Here is an 18,374-nt window from a genome sequence, read left to right as displayed (position 1 = left end):
GATTTACTATTGTGTCCATGAACGGAAAAAATAGGCAAAAAGTCACTCAATACGTCGAAAAATGGGAAGAAAGGAGTATGTGTATAATCATTTCGCCGTTAACCTTTTGAGTGCCAATCAATTTTCTAGGTACTAAGATAAAAGTGCCGAGGTATTTTTACTGATATTGCTGTAGGTTAGGAAAAAAATCAGGCCTCAAAAATTACTAAAGGTGTATATTTAAAAAATTTAGGAAATCCTTATTATATGCAGTTTCAACTTTTTAATGTATTGTTAGAGGAATTTTTGGTAATATGATTTAATTTTTACAATTTAACGTAAATAATTTATGTTAAAATAAAGTGATTATTGCCTATTGAATGGTTAGATGGGTTAGGAAAAAAATCAGACCTCAAAAGAACTAAAGGTAGATATGTATTCAAAATCTGTAGGATATCCGTATTATATGCGGATTCACCTCTTTGATGTATTGTTTGACGAATTTTTGGTTATATGAGTTAATTTGTATAATTTAAAGTTATTAATTAAAGTGAAAATAAATTGATTATTGACTATTGAATAATTAGTGACTACCAGCATCTAAGAGTAAAATTGCCGGAGGAGCGCTACACCGCTCCCGGCACTCTCAAGGTTAATAATACTTCAGGTTGCGTTAGCAACACCTACATGTACGGAAGATTGATGTATAACAAGAAATTTTCTTTTTCATAGGAAAATATTTATTTCTTTGTTGAGGAATATTTACAAATATTCACAATCAACTCCATCGGGGTCGGAGCTCTCCAGATGTTACGGGTGTGTCGGCCCCATAGATGTTCTCATGGAGCTGTGCCGTCGAGATCTAGTTCCTTGGTGTTGGTGGTAATAGGACTTAGTAGACGCGGACAGCCAGGGGGCTGCGGTAGGTGGTGTAGGCGACTGGGGACACGAGGGTGCGGACCACAGGGCTGGCATATCGGACGAGAGAGCTGCTGGAGTAGGACACGGGTGCAACGACAGCGACGGCACCGCGGCGGGTGCGGCTCTTGGCTTCGGCGTGAGCGGCGAGGTGCTCGGCGCGGGCGGCGGCGACCTCAGGGGTGTCCTGGACGGGCTCGGGTCCGACAAGCTCTGGGACTTCGGGGACGGCGGGGGCGACGGGGAGGTCGTTGGAAGCCACGCGGAATCCGTGGACGGCATCGGCGGTGTAGTGGGTCTGGACGACCTTTCCTTCGGGGTTCACGTAAGAGTAAGAGCCGGTGACACCGCCGAAGGCATCGCGGACGGCAGAGTGGGCCTGGTTGTAGGTGGCGTGACCGTATGAGGCCTGGCCGAACTCATCCTGTAAAGAATGGATGAATTTCGTGATAACAAATTGATTGTAAACCTTCTTTGAAAGAGGAACATGGGTATAATATCGAATTTTCAGTTAAAAGAATAAAGTTTAGGTGTTTATCCGGTATATTTCTTTTCGTAGTTACAAATGTGCATCCCAAAGTCTAATGAAGTGATTGAAAATGGAAAGTGATGGTTAAATATTTTTTTTTAGGCATTTCAATGTGAACACCCAACGAATGTTAGATAAGAGGTTAAGATTTTCAGTGTGAATTGGATTTTGGTAATAATTTTGTGAATTTGATTTATATGGTAAAATGTTTTTAGTAGCAAAAAACAGTAATTACTTTCATAATTGATGTTAACAGTATCTCTAGCACATACATTGATTTACGAGAATTATAAAGATAATTTGGGTGAAAATTCTGGAAAAAGCGAGTCTGTCATAAATTCGAGATGTGATGTAAGTATTGAAATGTTTTATTGGATATTAGATAATAGTAAACAGTGGCATGAACTCCATGCAAATTTGAGAGTGATTTATCATAATCGGGAATTTAAATCGGTAGTGGGTAAATCTAGCTTCTAAAATTATCCCAAAATATCAATGAAAATACATCTCATTTAAATAGCAATTTGTGGAAAAAATAGCATGCTGGCATTGAACTCACCTGAGCGTGATACTGGCTGCTGATTCCTCCGTGGTAGGCGTACGGTGCGACGTTGTAGGCGTAGGGAGCGGCAATGGGGGCGGCAATGGGTGCGACAGGGGCGGCGACGGGTGCGGCAACAGCGGCGCGGAAGCCGTAGTAGCCGTTATAGGGGTAGCCGGAGTAGGGATAGGCAGAGTAGGGGTAAGCACCGTAAGCGCCGTTCCAGTAAGGAGCAGCGGAAGAGTAGGCAAAGCCTAAGTTTCCAGCAGCGGCAACAGCCAGCAGGGCGGAGATAACGACCTAAAAGGAATATGAATGAGTTATTTGTGTAGAAGTATAGACTACACGGAGTTAACTCAATACCCCGGATTGTATGTAGCATGAGAGAAAGATTTCTGTACGATCCATTTCGATTTTACTCACCAGGACCTTCATGGTGACTTCCTTGCCTCGTGGAGAGCTCAGGGATGGATGCTGGTGGAGGAGTTTCGTCCTCTATATATACTGGTCTTCTCTTCCGGAAATCTGGGTCCGTTTTCCCTCCCTGCGTTCGGCCTCCAACCGTCACCATGCTCTTCCATATCTCACTCTCCTTCTTCCCAACCCACCCTGTCCTGCCCAGTCAGTATACCGAAAAGTTGTCGCGACCTTCGAAGGCTCTTGTTTCCACTTTTCCTTGCAGAGCTTGTGACACTAGGACAACTGTTAGTTTTAAAGTTTGTCTCTTGCTTTTGTAATTTTAATCGACAGTTAGTGATGCACTCGCGGGATGAAGATGAATTTTCTTACTCTTTTAACTACGATGTTTTGAATTTTTTTTAGTTTAAACGTCTATTTCATTTTAATTGAAGCTCCTTCTACATGTGAAAAAATTAACTGATGTTACATATGATTTGATACTTTCCCGGCGAATGATGTGGGTAAACTCTTTTCAGGATTCCCCCGGGTTAATTTTTCCATAATGTACTACGTTTCAAGCTCCGACTCGCGGTTCATCCTCAGGGTTAAATTTTGTTTTATTTGTTTGCCGTCGATAAGTCACATTGTTAAAATAAATTTATTTTATTAAAATATTTAAAAAACTATTAAATATGATTCCAGTACTTTCATTGCTCCTGTATGTAACCTATGAAACACTCTATTTCCTTAAGTGACTTTAAATTATCTTCTTTATCTGTATTAACGAGCAAATTTGGTCCAATGCATCATGATTGGCTACTTCTGTGACGCTAGATGGCGATAGTTCCGGATCTTACGTCTTCACGAACTTTCCGTCACTTATAACACCTTATGTATAACGGATTTCCAGTCATTACCGATGGCGTAACCATAATCTCAATTGAAGTTAATTTCCTCCAGCTTTATTTCCATAGCTTCCTTCGTGAGGCGATAACAAAACCTTTTGGTGTGGCAAAGTATTTTCGCCTCTTCAAATTTAATTGTGTGGTCTTGGCTCACGCAGTATTTACTCACTGTTGGCTCATACAATGGCAGATTTTTCCAATTTCCCAACTTAAGTGACCCTTATGCTCCTTGAGCCTAGTCTCGATATTTCGACCAGTTTCTGTAATATAAGTTTCTCCGCAATCACACGGAGCACCGGTAGACACCAGAAGTCTTGAGACCGACTAGGTCCTTTACTTTGAGCAGCTGCTCCCTTAATATGACTGGAGGCACGAGGATTTTTACAATATTGTGTCTCCTGAGTATCTTTGAGATGTTACCTGAAATTGTGGAGACATAGGACAGGCAAGCTTTGGTGAACGGGTTAATTTTTCCATAATGGTGAAACGTTGGCCATTGTGGAAAAATTAATTTGGTGGTAATCCCGAGAAGTGTTTAACTAGTGTAATATTCTTAATAGACATTTAAATGCTTTTGGATATATTGTTCAGCTTTTGGAGATATTTTTACCATTGCATGATATCGGTGGCGGCGGGGTAAAGTCCTCGCCTGCCTAACCAAAGGTCGTGGGTTCGAGTCCCGCCTGGGTAAGTTACCCTAATCCAGGGCATGGATGCGCTTGATTGTTTTAATGTTATCAACCCAATGTAAAGACCGAACAGTGCTGTTTTCGGTGGTGTGTATAATAAATAAATTCCACAAGTGAAAGAATTTTAAGACGCTATTAAACGAATTTTATTTGTTGCCTTATCCCTCAACGTAGTGGCCCGAGCAAAACACAAATGTTTTACAATGAATTGTTAACAGTGATCATCTGAAATCGTTCCTTTTTTCTTATTTCATTATACAGTGTTGCAGAAATACCTCAATAATAGTTTTTCTTTCCAATTGACACATCTACTTTTTTATCTTTTGTAAAAGAAGCTACGACGCGAATTCCTTTGGAATCCTACTGCAAATATGGCTTAGTGGTTTCTTTTTTCTTGTCTAGTTTTTTCCGTAATTACCAAAAGATTTTTTCCCTATAAAGAGATGTACCATATCTTTCGTGCGATTAACTCCCGCTTACATATATTGCTTAAATATATTCGCGTAATACAAAAAGATTTTTGTCATTACAAAAATACAGCGTTGTTTCATACCTTTCTTGAATCCAAGTTGCTATGTGGAGAGAGTTAATGCTTACTTAATATGTAACCCGTTCAAAAATGTCGTAATTTCACGTTATCAGGGAATAATTGTGTTCAGGAAATGGTAGAATTGGGATTTAAATAGAGAAGAAGGTGTATCGTAAAGTACTTTATTTATATTTGTATTCTTACAAAAATATGCAAAACATATGAATACAATACAGGTAAAAAGGTTTGGTACCAGGAGGAAAAATCATGATTTCTGCCACTGCATAATAGCACGAAATTTACAAAACTTCTTTGACTATATTAGAAGTAGAAATATTGTCGTCTGTAACATTTTGGGTATGATTTTCTTAAAAACAAGCATAAATTTCACGGAAATTGCGAACTCTGTCCATGACGAAACTGTCCATGCGAAAAAACGGGTTCTGAAAAGTTCAAATTTTTTTGTTATCAATACCGTTTGATAATAGTTCTTGAATACTCTTAAAACGATATTTTTATTTATTCGTGATACCCGTTATATTTTAAGTTCCTTATACACGATGTCTCTTTTAGAGAAGGTTAAGTCTTCTTAATACTTCTTAGATTTTACTTTTAACATTTTTAATTTTAAGTATACCGGGACCAGCCGCGGTAATAACTTTCTACGGAAGTCACCCAAAATGCACAAATTGTGCAAAAAATCCTGACCTAGGCGAATGATTTTTTTCACTGTGGATTTTTCACACAATTTAATAGTTTTGCCTCCTTATGTTAAGCGTCTTTGGTTGAGTTATGGATGATTTAAAATGGGCTTTTAAACCTTTTTTGAAGTTTAGAATGAAAATAATGTATGAAGTTGATATACCTTGAGTGAGTAATCGACATGGAAAAATCGAAACTTCAATTCTAATCAAATTAATAAAATTCAGGTCAAATTAATGGGAAAATATTGAAATTTGAGATTGAGATTGTATTTGCATCAGAAGCCGGTGATTTCACCTTTAAAATGATACGTAATTTATCACTGTAGGTCTAGCATTAACGGAGCATGTACGTAATGACGGAAAAAGACCTTACCGTAATAATATGTGATGGTGAAAGATTGAGATATGACTCGCCAATTTGAGTGCAAAGACCTGCCACCATTTGTGTGAACGAGAGAATTTTTCAAGAACTATGAATAAGGAGGAGTATAAGGATTATTTTCATGCACAAGTTATTCATAAAGTGCGTACATAATATTATTTTTATTTTCAAATTGCCATAATTTCGTTTCTGTAATGATTTTTGAATTTTTATGAAGCAATATAATTGCTATTATAATTTATTACGGTTGGAAAATATCTATGAAACTCTAAACATTAGTAGTAACCAGACAACTTCTTGGGTGAAAGTATATTTGATGAAATTCACGTCAGTAAAACAATGTGGTCCTACTATTTGAAATTCTTCTCTTTTATGATTTCTCCTGCAATGGGAACGACTACACGATAAAAATATACTTTACACTGAAAATTGTAGTGAAAGCACTTCATTTTTGATCTACGTACTATTCACAATATTCCAATTTGACATTGCATGCTAATCTTTCGCTCCAAACGTCCCACCGCCATGGTTGCTAAGCGTGACGTCAGAGTCCAGTAAGCAATATTTTTACCTGGTGGCGGCCAGTCTGATAGAAGACTACTTTTCCAAGTTGAGAAAAACCAAGGACTCTCTCGATACTTTTTTCTTAGAAAAGTTGATTTATTTTTATGACAATACGTGTGAATTTCATCATTAGTCATGTAACAGATTTGCCGGCCTTGGTGGCGGCGGGGTAAAGTCCTCGCCTGCCAAACATGAGGTCGTGGGTTCGAGTCCCGCCCGGGTAAATTTCACTTATCCAGGGTATGGTTGTTGGTGTACGTTTCATTGTTGAATTTGTTGAATACCCCGATTTAAAATGGCCAATGATAGCTGTATTCGGAGGTCTGGGAATAAAATAAAATAAAAATAAAAATATTAAATTATTAATAGGGCTATAAAATGTATGCATACCGGAAGATGCAGCTCAGTTAGGAAAAATAGCACTTAATACCTTTTTCATCCTCCTTATCTACGGTGACTTATACTGTATAAGATTTTGTTCTCACTGTATGTTCTAGTGTCACCTTAGCTCAAACAATGCAATCGCTCATTTTTTCAATTGAATATATCCAACGGCGGAATTACCTAATGTATCTCTTCCATACCTAAGGAATGCTAAGTAAATCGGCGTCAAATATGTTCCATTGACTGCATCAAAATCGTTAACTTCTCATATTCCAATACCGTGAGTAAATGACCGTAGTTAAATGAGGAACAAACCTTGTTCTAGATTACTAGCGAGTGGAATATTTGATAAAATTTGTATGGCCTTACAATTTTGCGGCTTTTTCACTCCAAGCCGACGAAATCGCCATGGCCGCTGAAGTACCATGAATTAATCCACCTAAGGAATATTCCCAGAATGCACCATTACGTTGGAGTTAGCAATTGTGCAATATGTACACCGTAAAATCGTTAAAACTATTCGAAACTGTTTTCACACACCCTTAAGTTATGAATCACTATCGAAGTTATTGTTTGTTATTGCAATAGAGCAAATTTGCTCGCCCGTATTCTGACGTCACCGGCCGTTCCTGTAGCGCGAAAAAATGTTGTCCCTTTCGCGAGCTTTGAAGCTCTATACCAACATGAATATTGAGAATTATTAAGTCATATTTTGCATACGTCAATAACATTAACTTACCTATCAAAACACGTCAAAAATAACAATATCAAATTTATGAGAGAACTCCATTTTAAGCAGCTATATAATAAACCACTATTAAATCTATCTATATATATAAAAGAAAGTCGAAAATCGTGTTAGTTAGAACACTTATAACTAGAGAACGGCTGCACCGATCTTAGTGACATTGGGCTCTTTGGATTCGTCTCAGCCCCGGATAACATATAGGCTATTAAAAATAGGAAAACTTCGAAAAAAATTCATCTTTATCTTAGAGATATATTTTTAGGAGTTGATTGTTAAGACGGTCAAAAAAGTAAGATTTTTTTTTCGTTTTTACTAATGTATTGACTGATCTTTTTAACAATATTTAAAAAAAATTTAAATGTTCAAACATGCTAAAAATATTAAAGTAATATTAAAATAGTATAAAAATAATTGAATTAGAGGTAAGCTCAGCTCGAATTGGGTGCTTTCCATTCATACGACTCACGCGTCGACTTGTGCCGACTCGCGGTAACTGTTTATAACTCTCCTATTCCTGTGCGTTACCGTTTGTTGACTTGTGTCACAACAGTCGGCGACACACATAGAATGGAACACGAAAACCGCGACGCAAGTCGACATGTGTTGACGTGTGTCGATGAATGGAAAGCACCCATTGAGTTGTAAACAAACACATAAGTACCGTGTGTGTAAACAAATCTCCAAGCAATTATTGATTATCAGTAATGTCCGTATACTCTGCATGAATTTAAATCTTTTAACTTTGTAATAAACGAAGACGAAGTCACCAACTATATATCTGAATATTTAAAGTACTTGGACGCACCTGGCTTACCACGGTACGATTTAAAGCTAAAGGTAGGCTCTGTGTTCAGCTGCTGGCCCAAGTGTCTAATTTGAAAACTGGGATGTAATCATGATAAATGGATCATGCAGTAAAATAATAATTTCGAAAACATTTTCTTTCTTCGTTAAGGGTAATCATAAATGTTGACAGTGAAAGTTATCAGTGTTTGACCTCTCAAAAACTCACAAAAAAGCAGGTGATAATAGACTATCGAGATCAAAAACGTATAATAGCATTGTATGCTGTTTTGACGAGATCAAAAAGTTTTGAGGTAATAGAAAGATGAAGGTAGTCTGAATAGATGTGGACAGCAAAAAGGCTGCATGTAGATGTTAATGCTGGCTTCTGGGTACATGTATCTTTCTATATATATAAAAGAAAGTGGAAAATCGTGTTAGTTAGAACACTTATAACTCGAGAACGGCTAATCGGAGAACCGATTGTAATGATATTAGGTTCTTTGGATTCATCTCAGTCCCGGATAACATATAGGACATTAAAAAAGGATAATTTTGCAAAAAATTCATCTCTTTCTTAGTGATATGTTTTTAGGAGTTAGTAACGCAACAACAATTGATAATGTTAGAGCGTAGGTTTGTACGATTAGGAATTTATTCTTGAGAATATTTGAGATTATTTGTGGACAATCAATTCCTTTAGTGTTGCGGCTATAAAAACATACTGATATTTTGGAAATGATTGGATATGAAACACATATCGTTGGATGGCCTCCGTGAACAAATTCCACAAAGATAGTCTCCTTAAGAGTTGAAATACCGACTTAAGGGGGCCTATTACGTAACTTTGACTCGGAAGCTAGAGCTATCTGTCACTCCGCCCGGATTTGTTTTGATTTTTAGATCCAACCCTATTTCGTACCGGCTGGAGTTACGAGAAGTCTCCGAAAGAATGCGGAGCAATAGTGGTTATGAAAAATTCGGATAGCAAATCTCAAGAAATGAGTCAGCTCATAGGAGCTTAGGTATCCGGTAGTCAATTTTTCTGAGCAGACGGGTTTAACGTGAATTTCGGAATGGAGTCCCAAACTTGTATTTCGTAAGTTAACGTAAAATAATTAATAATAAATATATAAACTATAAATTGTTGAAATGTTTATGCTTTAAAGCATATTCATATACAGTTATATGTCATCCATTGTATACAGTCATTCCTGTATCGTCGAATTCAAGTCTATTCTCTGTCCATGTTCCTATTATGACAATGAATACGATTTTAGATACCGGCAAAGGTCGGAGAAAATGAGCAGGAAGAAGTGCGCGGTGCTCACTAATTTTATGAGTGACCACAGAAGCCTTGCCCTTGGCGTATTCCAAGGAATAACCGGGAAGGCAACAATGAATAAAATGTGGGATGAAGTTACAAACCTCCTTAATATTTTATCGACAATAAAAAAAATGTGCAAGTGAGATTGACAGATGCCAACATTATAGTCTGCACATTCGCAAATGACGCAAACATGCAAACAGAGCGAAGATATTTGAACACTGACCGACACATATATTTAATACGAATAATGAAAATAAAAATGTCCAATATAATACGAAACGTTTAATTTCCTTCTCTTCCGTCAGCATGGAAGATTCAACATTACAAACGTCCATAGTGATATAATGAGAAATCTTTAATAATATTTGCCTGTTTTTCCACGCTTAGTCCAGATATTCTGCGTTTCCTTGGTGTGGGTCCCAGAGGCCGGCAGAATATTGAAAAATGTCTTTAGACACTCTGAAAAACATTCGAAAATGGTCTTCAGTTAATTCGATCGGATTGTGGGAATCACTTATTCGTCTCCTTTGTAGTGTCAGTTGCCTCCTTCTTCTTAAATACTCCGCAAACACTCTCATCATACTTCCCCAATTTATGTTTATTGGTCAATCCATTGCCAAATCCGCCAAATCTTTCAGATTCCGATGGCAGACATCAAAAAATGACAGCTGAGAAGCGAAGGAAATCGAGCTGGAGTTATCATAAGGACGGGTCTTAAGCCTGCGTTATTCCAGCCCCGAGATATCTCCAGTTCGCAAATCCTATCGGAGTTATTTTGACTAGGTACTGTAATCGCAAATTGAGCTAAGTCAGTCATCATAACTCTTATAGCTCCATAGCTCCGGAGTTATGACTTACATAATAAGCCCCAAAAATGCGGGACACAGTACGGCGCAAGTGAATGCTTTTGACGCTATGCTGTTGGCTCACCCTTTCTTACCGTATGTGTCCATTTGAAGCGGTTATTGATATGACTTTTCGAAGCCCTCATTATGATGATCAAGGAAAGGCATTCATGAGAAGGAGCGGTATTTAAGACGACAACACATTTTTCATAAGAAAATATTTATTTATTTGTTGAGGAATATTTACAAATATTCACAATCAACTCCATCGGGGTCGGAGCTCTCCAGATGTTACGGGTGTGTCGACCCCAGAAGATGTTCCCATGGAGCTGTGCAGTCGAGATCTAGTTCCTTGGTGTTGGTGGTAATAGGACTTAGTAGACGCGGACAGCCAGGGGGCTGCGGTAGGTGGAGTAGGCGACTGGGGACACGAGGGTGCGGACCACAGGGCTGGCATATCGGACGAGAGAGCTGCTGGAGTAGGACACGGGTGCAACGACAGCGACGGCACCGCGGCGGGTGCGGCTCTTGGCTTCGGCGTGAGCGGCGAGGTGCTCGGCGCGGGCGGCGGCGACCTCAGGGGTGTCCTGGACGGGCTCGGGTCCGACGAGCTCAGGGGCGGCTGGGACGGCAGGGGCGACTGGGAGGTCGTTGGAAGCCACGCGGAATCCGTGGACGGCATCGGCGGTGTAGTGGGTCTGGACGACCTTTCCTTCGGGGTTCACGTAAGAGTAAGAGCCGGTGACACCGCCGAAGGCATCGCGGACGGCAGAGTGGGCCTGGTTGTAGGTGGCGTGACCGTATGAGGCCTGGCCGAACTCATCCTGTAAAGAATGGATGAATTTCGTAATAAGAAATTGATTGTGAAACTTCTTGGAAAGAGGAACATGGGTATTAAATCGAATTTTCAGTCAAAAGAATAAAGTTTAGGTATTGATCCGGTTTAGTTCTTTGCATACTTACAAATGTACATCCCAATGTCTAATAAAGTTATGGCAAAAAGGAATGGGATTAGTGCTAAGTTCTTTTCAAGGCATTGTAATGCGAACACCCAAAGAATGTTAATAGAAGTGGTAATGATATTGAGTGCAAATTTTCTCTGGGTGACAATGTTGTAAATTCATTCTATCCAGTGAGTATATTATTGCAGTGGTGGATAAATTCTTAGATTACTCTATTTGACTTTTATGGCATAACTTTCGCAAAAAGTATTTGATTTGCTAAAAATAAAGATGTATGGTAATACGTTAGGCACAAAACCGTTATAAAATTGTTAGGGACGGTTTTGGAATGGTAAAATGGGATATTAGAAGATAGAAATCAACAAAATAGAAATCTATGCAGGTTAAAGGCGATTTGATTTCTTTGGGAATTGAAAAAAACATAAGAATTAGGTAGCTCCTAAAAACCTTCTCTAAAAATAAGTGGAAATGCATTCCATTTTCAAAAGAATTTGTCCTCAAAAAGATATTCGGACGTTGAACTCACCTGAGCGTGGTACTGGCTGCTGATTCCTCCGTGGTAGGCGTACGGTGCGACGTTGTAGGCGTAGGGAGCGGCAATGGGGGCGGCAATGGGGGCGGCAATGGGAGCGACAGGGGCGGCGACGGGTGCGGCAACAGCGGCGCGGAAGCCGTAGATGCCGTTATAAGGGTAGGCGGAGTAGGGATAGGCAGAGTAGGGGTAAGCACCGTAGGCGCCGTTCCAGTAAGGAGCAGCGGAAGAGTAGGCAAAGCCTAAGTTTCCAGCAGCGGCAACAGCCAGCAGGGCGGAGATAACGACCTAAAAGGAATGTGAATGAGTTATTTGTGAAGAAGTATAGACTACACGGAGTTAACTCAAAACCCTAGAAAGTATGGAGCATGAGATAAAGATTTCTGTACGATCCATTCCGATTTCACTCACCAGGACCTTCATGGTGACTTCCTTGCCTCGTGGAGAGCTCAGGGATGGATGCTGTTGGTTGTGTTTCGTCCTCTATATATACTGGTCTTCCACTCCGAAAATCTTGGCCCGTTTTCCCTCCCCGCCTTCGACCTCCATCCGTCCCAATGCTTCGCCATCCGCCATATCTCACCCTCCTTCTTCTCAACCCACTGTCCTGCCCATTCAGTGTACCGAAATGTTTCGCGTCCTTTGGAGGCTCTTGTTTCCACTTCCTCTTGCAGGGCTTGTGGCTATAGGACAATCCTTAGTTTTGTCTCTTTTTTTCCTTTTTTTAAATCTAGGAGTTAGTAGTTATCTCTTCTCGTTGAATATAGATCTCCCTCCTTGCTCTTATGATTGTAATATTGTGAAGGTGGTTGGTTATATAACTATATTTAATTTTAAAGGATACTCGCTTTCAAATATGAAAACGATAATTTTGTTATTCACGTAAAAATAATTTTTTCATATAATTGAATCTATTTTGTGATTATTGAAATTTTTTACATTATTGGCTATCATTCCCTCATTAAAAGTATTTGAAAGCGGTTCGTAAATAAAATTTACATATTATCTTATCCCTCAGCTTATAGGCAACAGCACAATGTCAGTTCTTTTATAATTTTACTCTTGTAATCACCAGGCATCGTTCCTTTTTTTCTTATTTCTCTCAATTGTTTTGCAGCAACCCTTCGTTAATGGTTATTCGGTCAATTTGACAATATTAATTTTTCTTCCTAAAGCAACAGAATTTCCTTCGTCTATTCCTTAGCATCTTAGTAATAATATTACTTATTAATAATTTTTTCTTTTGTACGTCTTGTTTACTAAATGTTCACCCCAAATATGTATTCATGTAAAGAGATATCTTACCATGTATTTTGTGGGAGAAACTTTCGATTTGCTAAATCTTATTGGGATAATTTCTATACCTATTTGTTATTTTTGTAAGATTATTAACTGCTTCTTCTCTAATTTTGCACACGCGAACTTTTTTATTAGGTACGTGTTTAGTATCTATCTAATTCGTGTGCTACGTATGCTAGCCCATGATATCATTACTTATTAAGTTGCTTAGCCTCTCTCCTCTGTTGCTGGTATTAATTTTGTATTTGTAAATAACTGTTTCTCCGTTATATATAATTCGGAATTGGTCGAAGAAAAGTTAGTAGAGATTTCACTTCAGGGTTCAAAGATTACTTTTATAAATGTCATTTCATAGTGGCCATTGCTTTTGTAGTCGTTTATGCTTGATGTTCAACTTGATCATGAATTTTTATTTAGGAAGTTCTTCATGTCAGACAGAGTTTAAGGTTGATATTTTGTCAATAATATCGCCACGTGGATTTGTAACTTACAGTTAGAGTGATCTTTAATTACCGCCTTGCAATTTTACTAATGGCAAATATTTTTAACAGTAGTACGGTTGTAACATAGCCTGCCAAGAGCATAAGGTAGTTTTTATTTTTATCCCTAAAATGCTTTTACACTTCTTAAGTATTCTGCATTTATTTTATATTTTTCATCCCTGTATATTTTTCTTACCAACTTCATTACCTATTGCAACGTAGTATTTTAGTGAGTGTACTCGATTCGTCCTTTATAGTGTTTCTCTTCCAAGTAGTATAGAGCTAGATAATGCTTTGATGAATCTTGATAAATAATTTAAAAATGGTTTTTATAAATAAAAAAAAATTCTGTGGACGAAATTTATTTAACATTATCACTTAAAGACATAAGTCCTCAGATTCAAATGGAGATCTTATTTGATTTGATATATTTGTTTGTTTTACCTGTTGTCTTACCGAATATGTGATTCAGTGTACTTCGACCCTCGAGGTTTAGGTAAAATTAAGGTTAGTTTAGCTAAACATTGCCGGATTCATTTTGCGTATTGGTGTTTTTGTTACTTCAAACAATTAATATTTCTCTGATGGAAAAAGTTTTCCAACTACTTTTTTTTTGCGGAAACACCGAAGTTATTTATTTCATTCCTAGCCGTATAGAAGGATTCAGAGTTCTGTTTCGAGAGTGTTTTCTTCCAAACTTTTAGCCTTGTAAAAAATATACTTAGTTGGGAAATGAATACTATTGGTAATAAAGTGTTTTTCATAATTAGGAACGCGAATTCCTTTAGAAAACTATCGAGAGTACCTTCTTTCAATTAATCACTGAGAATTTTATGCAATTACTAATCAAACTTATAAAACTAGTGAAACTTAAATTAATTATTTTTGGGGAGCGAGTGTTTGAAATCTTTCCCATTTCACGAATCATGGTCCATTTTTTCAAGTAGAGTTAAGTGTGAGCGATGCATTGAAGTCATTACACATTAAAACCTCTATTTGTCACAAAGATTTGTGCAACTACTTGGGCAGTTATTGGAACATGGTGGATTTGATTCCAAAAGTTTCAATTTCACGTTTTGAAATATTTATGAATAATTTTAGAAAGCGGAGACACGGAATTATTTCAAGGGTATTCACTAGGGTGGTGCATATTTTTTATTTTTTTTCCTCGGATGTTTGACTTCTACTCCTTAAAATATGCTATGGGATGCAGAATTAATATCCTAAAAAATCAGCTCGATTAATATTTATAGGTCGCTCAGTGCAATAAAATTTTATTTTCCGTTTAAAAAAAAATACCATTTTTAGGGGTAACGCACAATTTTACAGTCATTTAGGGCCAAAATTCGCTTCATTTTCAGGCCCACTCAACAGTTTTCCAGGAATAAAATAATTTTCCGCGAGCTACAGCCACGCGTCACACCCCTGACGGCGAACTGGTCGCTCGCAGGCCGCATTCATGGTCAACTGACAGGTCCTGCGCCCTTCACTGCCTTACGCCCCCCTCGCGCCATCTCTAACGACCGTCGGCGGAAGGAGGGAGGATAGATGTACTTGAAAACGTGCATTGTTTTTTTATTATTATAGTATTCTACCGATTAAGGTAGGCTTCCATGGAGTACTAAAGAAGTTATATCGGAGCCTCCCTTTCCTTCCAGCAATGCCTTCTTCAATTCACTGCAAGGCCTACTCCCTTTCAATCTATCTCAAAAATCCTATTCTTTTCCTTCCCCTCCCTCGTTTCCCTAACATTCTACCCTCTAACACCATTTTCAACATCCCCTCCCCCTAAGTACTCCTCCCATCCATACCTTCTGTTTCCTCCGTATCTCATCTAAAAGATCCTAAGCTAGCACTTATAAAGAGAGAGAGTTTACTAATTATTTTTCTTTCTGAAAAACTCGTATGCAATTATTAATTTTAAGTTTATGCTAGGACCAACATAACTAATCACCCACATCATAAGAATGATCGCATGCTTTCCCGGCGTATCGAATTGTGGAAGGTTACTCGGGATTTCCACCGGGTCAGGTTCTCCAACTCTATTTCGGCCGACGTTTCGATGGACGAGTTTTCCATCGTCATCAGGGCACGAAGGAAAAATTGGATCCGTTTGCTTGATATTGCCGCGGTAAATGCTGTAGAACTTATTCAAATGATGTGGAGAAAGTGTTCTTGAAAATACATAGGCGATCGGGATTCCCCGGTAGTATAAGTACCGGGTAAGTAAGTACTTCAAAAGATCCTAAGGCACTCATAGAGAGAGAGAGAGAGAGAGAGAGAGAGAGGGAGAGAGACAGTCTTCAAAATGCCCTGATGACGATGGACAACTCGTTCAGCGAAACGTCGTCAGAGATGGAGTTGGAAAACCTCACCCGGTGGAAATTCCGGGTAACCTTCCATAACGCACATCATAGAAAAATGCACGTATTATGAAATGTATTGTAAACTGGCTGGTTGGGGTGGACTTGGTTTACCGGGACAGCTATAACGCGCCTTTGGCTTGCCGAATAATGAGATCCTTAATCTAGTACGTATAGAGGCAGAGGAGGTAGAGAAGTTGGCGCGTCAAGTGGAGAGGAAGAGAGACATGACGAGTATCGCAGCAAGTCTGAATTAAAGAGTAAACAGGAAACTAAGCACGACTTGTAAAACTAAATCTCTATCGATTTTCTTTTCATGCAATGACATCGTTGTTAATGATACATTATTAACGATATTTTAATCTTTAGCAGTGAGGATGTTTCTGAAACGGATTCGATTGATGATACGCCAACGGAGTCGTCATGTAAAAGATATATTGTTAGGAAAATCCAAATTACAACCCAAATTGCACTGGCCTATGATGTCTTGGGCATTAGCGCGAGAGGAGCGGCAAAGGTTCTTGCTGCGGCTATGATGTAGTAACAGGGGTTACTGGCTACTAAAGGAAATATTTAATCATTCGTTGAATCAAGTAATTTAAATATTATTTTGCATATTGCGTCATTAAATGGTTCTATAAATCTCATGGCCGATTGATGAAAGAAAAACAACGTTACTGATTTCAAAACTAACCCGAACTGCCAGTGGGCGGTCCACTGCTAAGATTGTTCATGTCTGCGTTAAGGAGTGAAGATTAGCGAACATTTTCGATTGATTCGAAAAGCGTAAATAGAGGTAACTATTTGTTTTATATCTTTAGGGATCGAGTTTTAAGTCTATCATATCTTTTGGGAATTTCAACCTGAAAATTTCTTTTATTTAATCATATATCCGATATATATATATATATATATATATATATATATATATATATATATATATATATATATCGTAAACCCGAGTTGGTCTTTCGAGCATCCCGTTGCATAGCTGGCCTTTGAGTGACATCAGTTTAGTCGCCTGTGAAGAGCTCCTCTAGATTCCCGTAAGAAGGATAATGATACCCGACTTCGCCGTGGAAAAACTGCATTATAATATTTGAAGGTCCGTTAACCCATTTCCGCCGAGAAATACAATATCTGCTTGCGATTGTGAATACATATGTAGGTAAGTTTCTCCTGTTGTTCTCTTTAGAAATCCAGTGAATTACTTTGGTGATACATAGACTTTTTTCCTCAGCCTATTTGCCTCACTTGGTGGTGACGAGATCAGAATCTAATGTTGTTCAACTTCTACTAGTGTGTTCGATAAAAAGGTTGCCTCTTCAGGGTAGATTTATTTTTGGACGAAGGAAAGTTGAAATAACCTATGAAATCCCATTTCCTGTCTAAATAACTTGATATTTGCATGAAATTTGCAGGCAGTAGAAGTCCATTTTGAATTTCCGTTTTGTACCCATCTATTTCCGTCAGTGAATTCAATTCGACCTGCTTCACTAATAAGTAGAGTAACTGCAAGATTTAACAAAATATTTGTGACAGTTTTCTTTGATATTACACTATTACTTATACCAATTCTTTTTTACATAGCGCGACCCGGGTTTCAATGAATTATCATCATCTTCAGGCCGCAAATTATGACCTATTATGATATATAATTCGGCATAGATTATAATATATAATAAATCAAAATTTGAGCCTGAAGATGATGATAATTCATTGAAACCCGGGTCGCCCTATGTAAAAAAGAAGTGATAGTAATAGAGTAAAATCCGAGAACACTTATAATGAAATGACACAAAGCTAATAATGAGTTAGTGAATTTTATATTTGTGGTAGTCGGCAGTTTTTGACGGGATTTACTACAGCAAAATAAGTTTGAATTTTCCTCTAGAGCCTCTTTCTCTAAGAATGGTAGGATGTGGCACTATGGCCGGAAATGGGTTAGTATAGCAAGATTTTGGTGATTTCAAGAATACACCCATTCCATCCCTTTCTTGATGTCAAGATGCTAGGTGAAGAAAGTTGATCATGGCTTTTTGACTGAGAGATGTATGAACGTGATTGAGGAGAGTAACATTGAAAGATAGACAAAAATATATATATTATTGGCCAACGTCTTCAGTTTTGAGGCTATGAAAAACACGGTTATCTTCGGGGGATAATTGGATAAAAAAAATTACCGTTGGATGATATCCGTGTTAAAATATAACGAAGCTTCGTTTCTTAAGATTTGAAAGTCAACTCGGAGGACGCGGCAGGTGGCGTTGGCCACAGGGACAATGTACGGCTCATATACAGGTTTTAGAAATGTATGCTGTAGGATCAACTTATTCACTTGATTTTGTCAATTTGTATTTGAAACTGACATCTATATGAATTTATTAAGCCCTGAATCGATGATAAAGAAAACGCATTCGTGAGCGGGAGCGGGTTACAGAAAACAGCAGTTAGTTTTTATATTGAATATTTATTTATTTGTTGAGGAATATTTACAAATATTCACA

The 18,374-nt window shown here is 38.1% G+C and overlaps 1 protein-coding gene and 1 long non-coding RNA gene across 2 annotated transcripts; both read right to left on the bottom strand.

Annotated features, from left to right (window-relative positions):
- Positions 1-712: 712 nt before the first annotated feature.
- LOC124168717 lies at positions 713-12,196 on the bottom strand. Its single transcript, XM_046546983.1, has 5 exons — positions 12,135-12,196; positions 11,718-12,011; positions 10,619-11,053; positions 1,986-2,267; positions 713-1,321 (listed from the first exon to the last, which is right to left on the bottom strand). Exons 1-5 carry the CDS (start codon positions 12,144-12,146, stop codon positions 872-874), a joined length of 1,473 nt encoding a protein of 490 aa, XP_046402939.1. The 5' UTR covers positions 12,147-12,196; the 3' UTR covers positions 713-871.
- Positions 2,199-2,458, bottom strand: LOC124169534. The gene is made up of 2 exons (XR_006867150.1): positions 2,391-2,458; positions 2,199-2,267 (listed from the first exon to the last, which is right to left on the bottom strand). It is a non-coding gene; the product is annotated as an uncharacterized LOC124169534 (long non-coding RNA).
- Positions 12,197-18,374: the final 6,178 nt, after the last annotated feature.

Source organism: Ischnura elegans, chromosome 12 (genome assembly GCF_921293095.1).
Source record: "Ischnura elegans chromosome 12, ioIscEleg1.1, whole genome shotgun sequence".
Lineage (NCBI taxonomy): Eukaryota > Metazoa > Arthropoda > Insecta > Odonata > Coenagrionidae > Ischnura > Ischnura elegans.
This window is presented reverse-complemented; position numbering and strand designations above follow the sequence as displayed.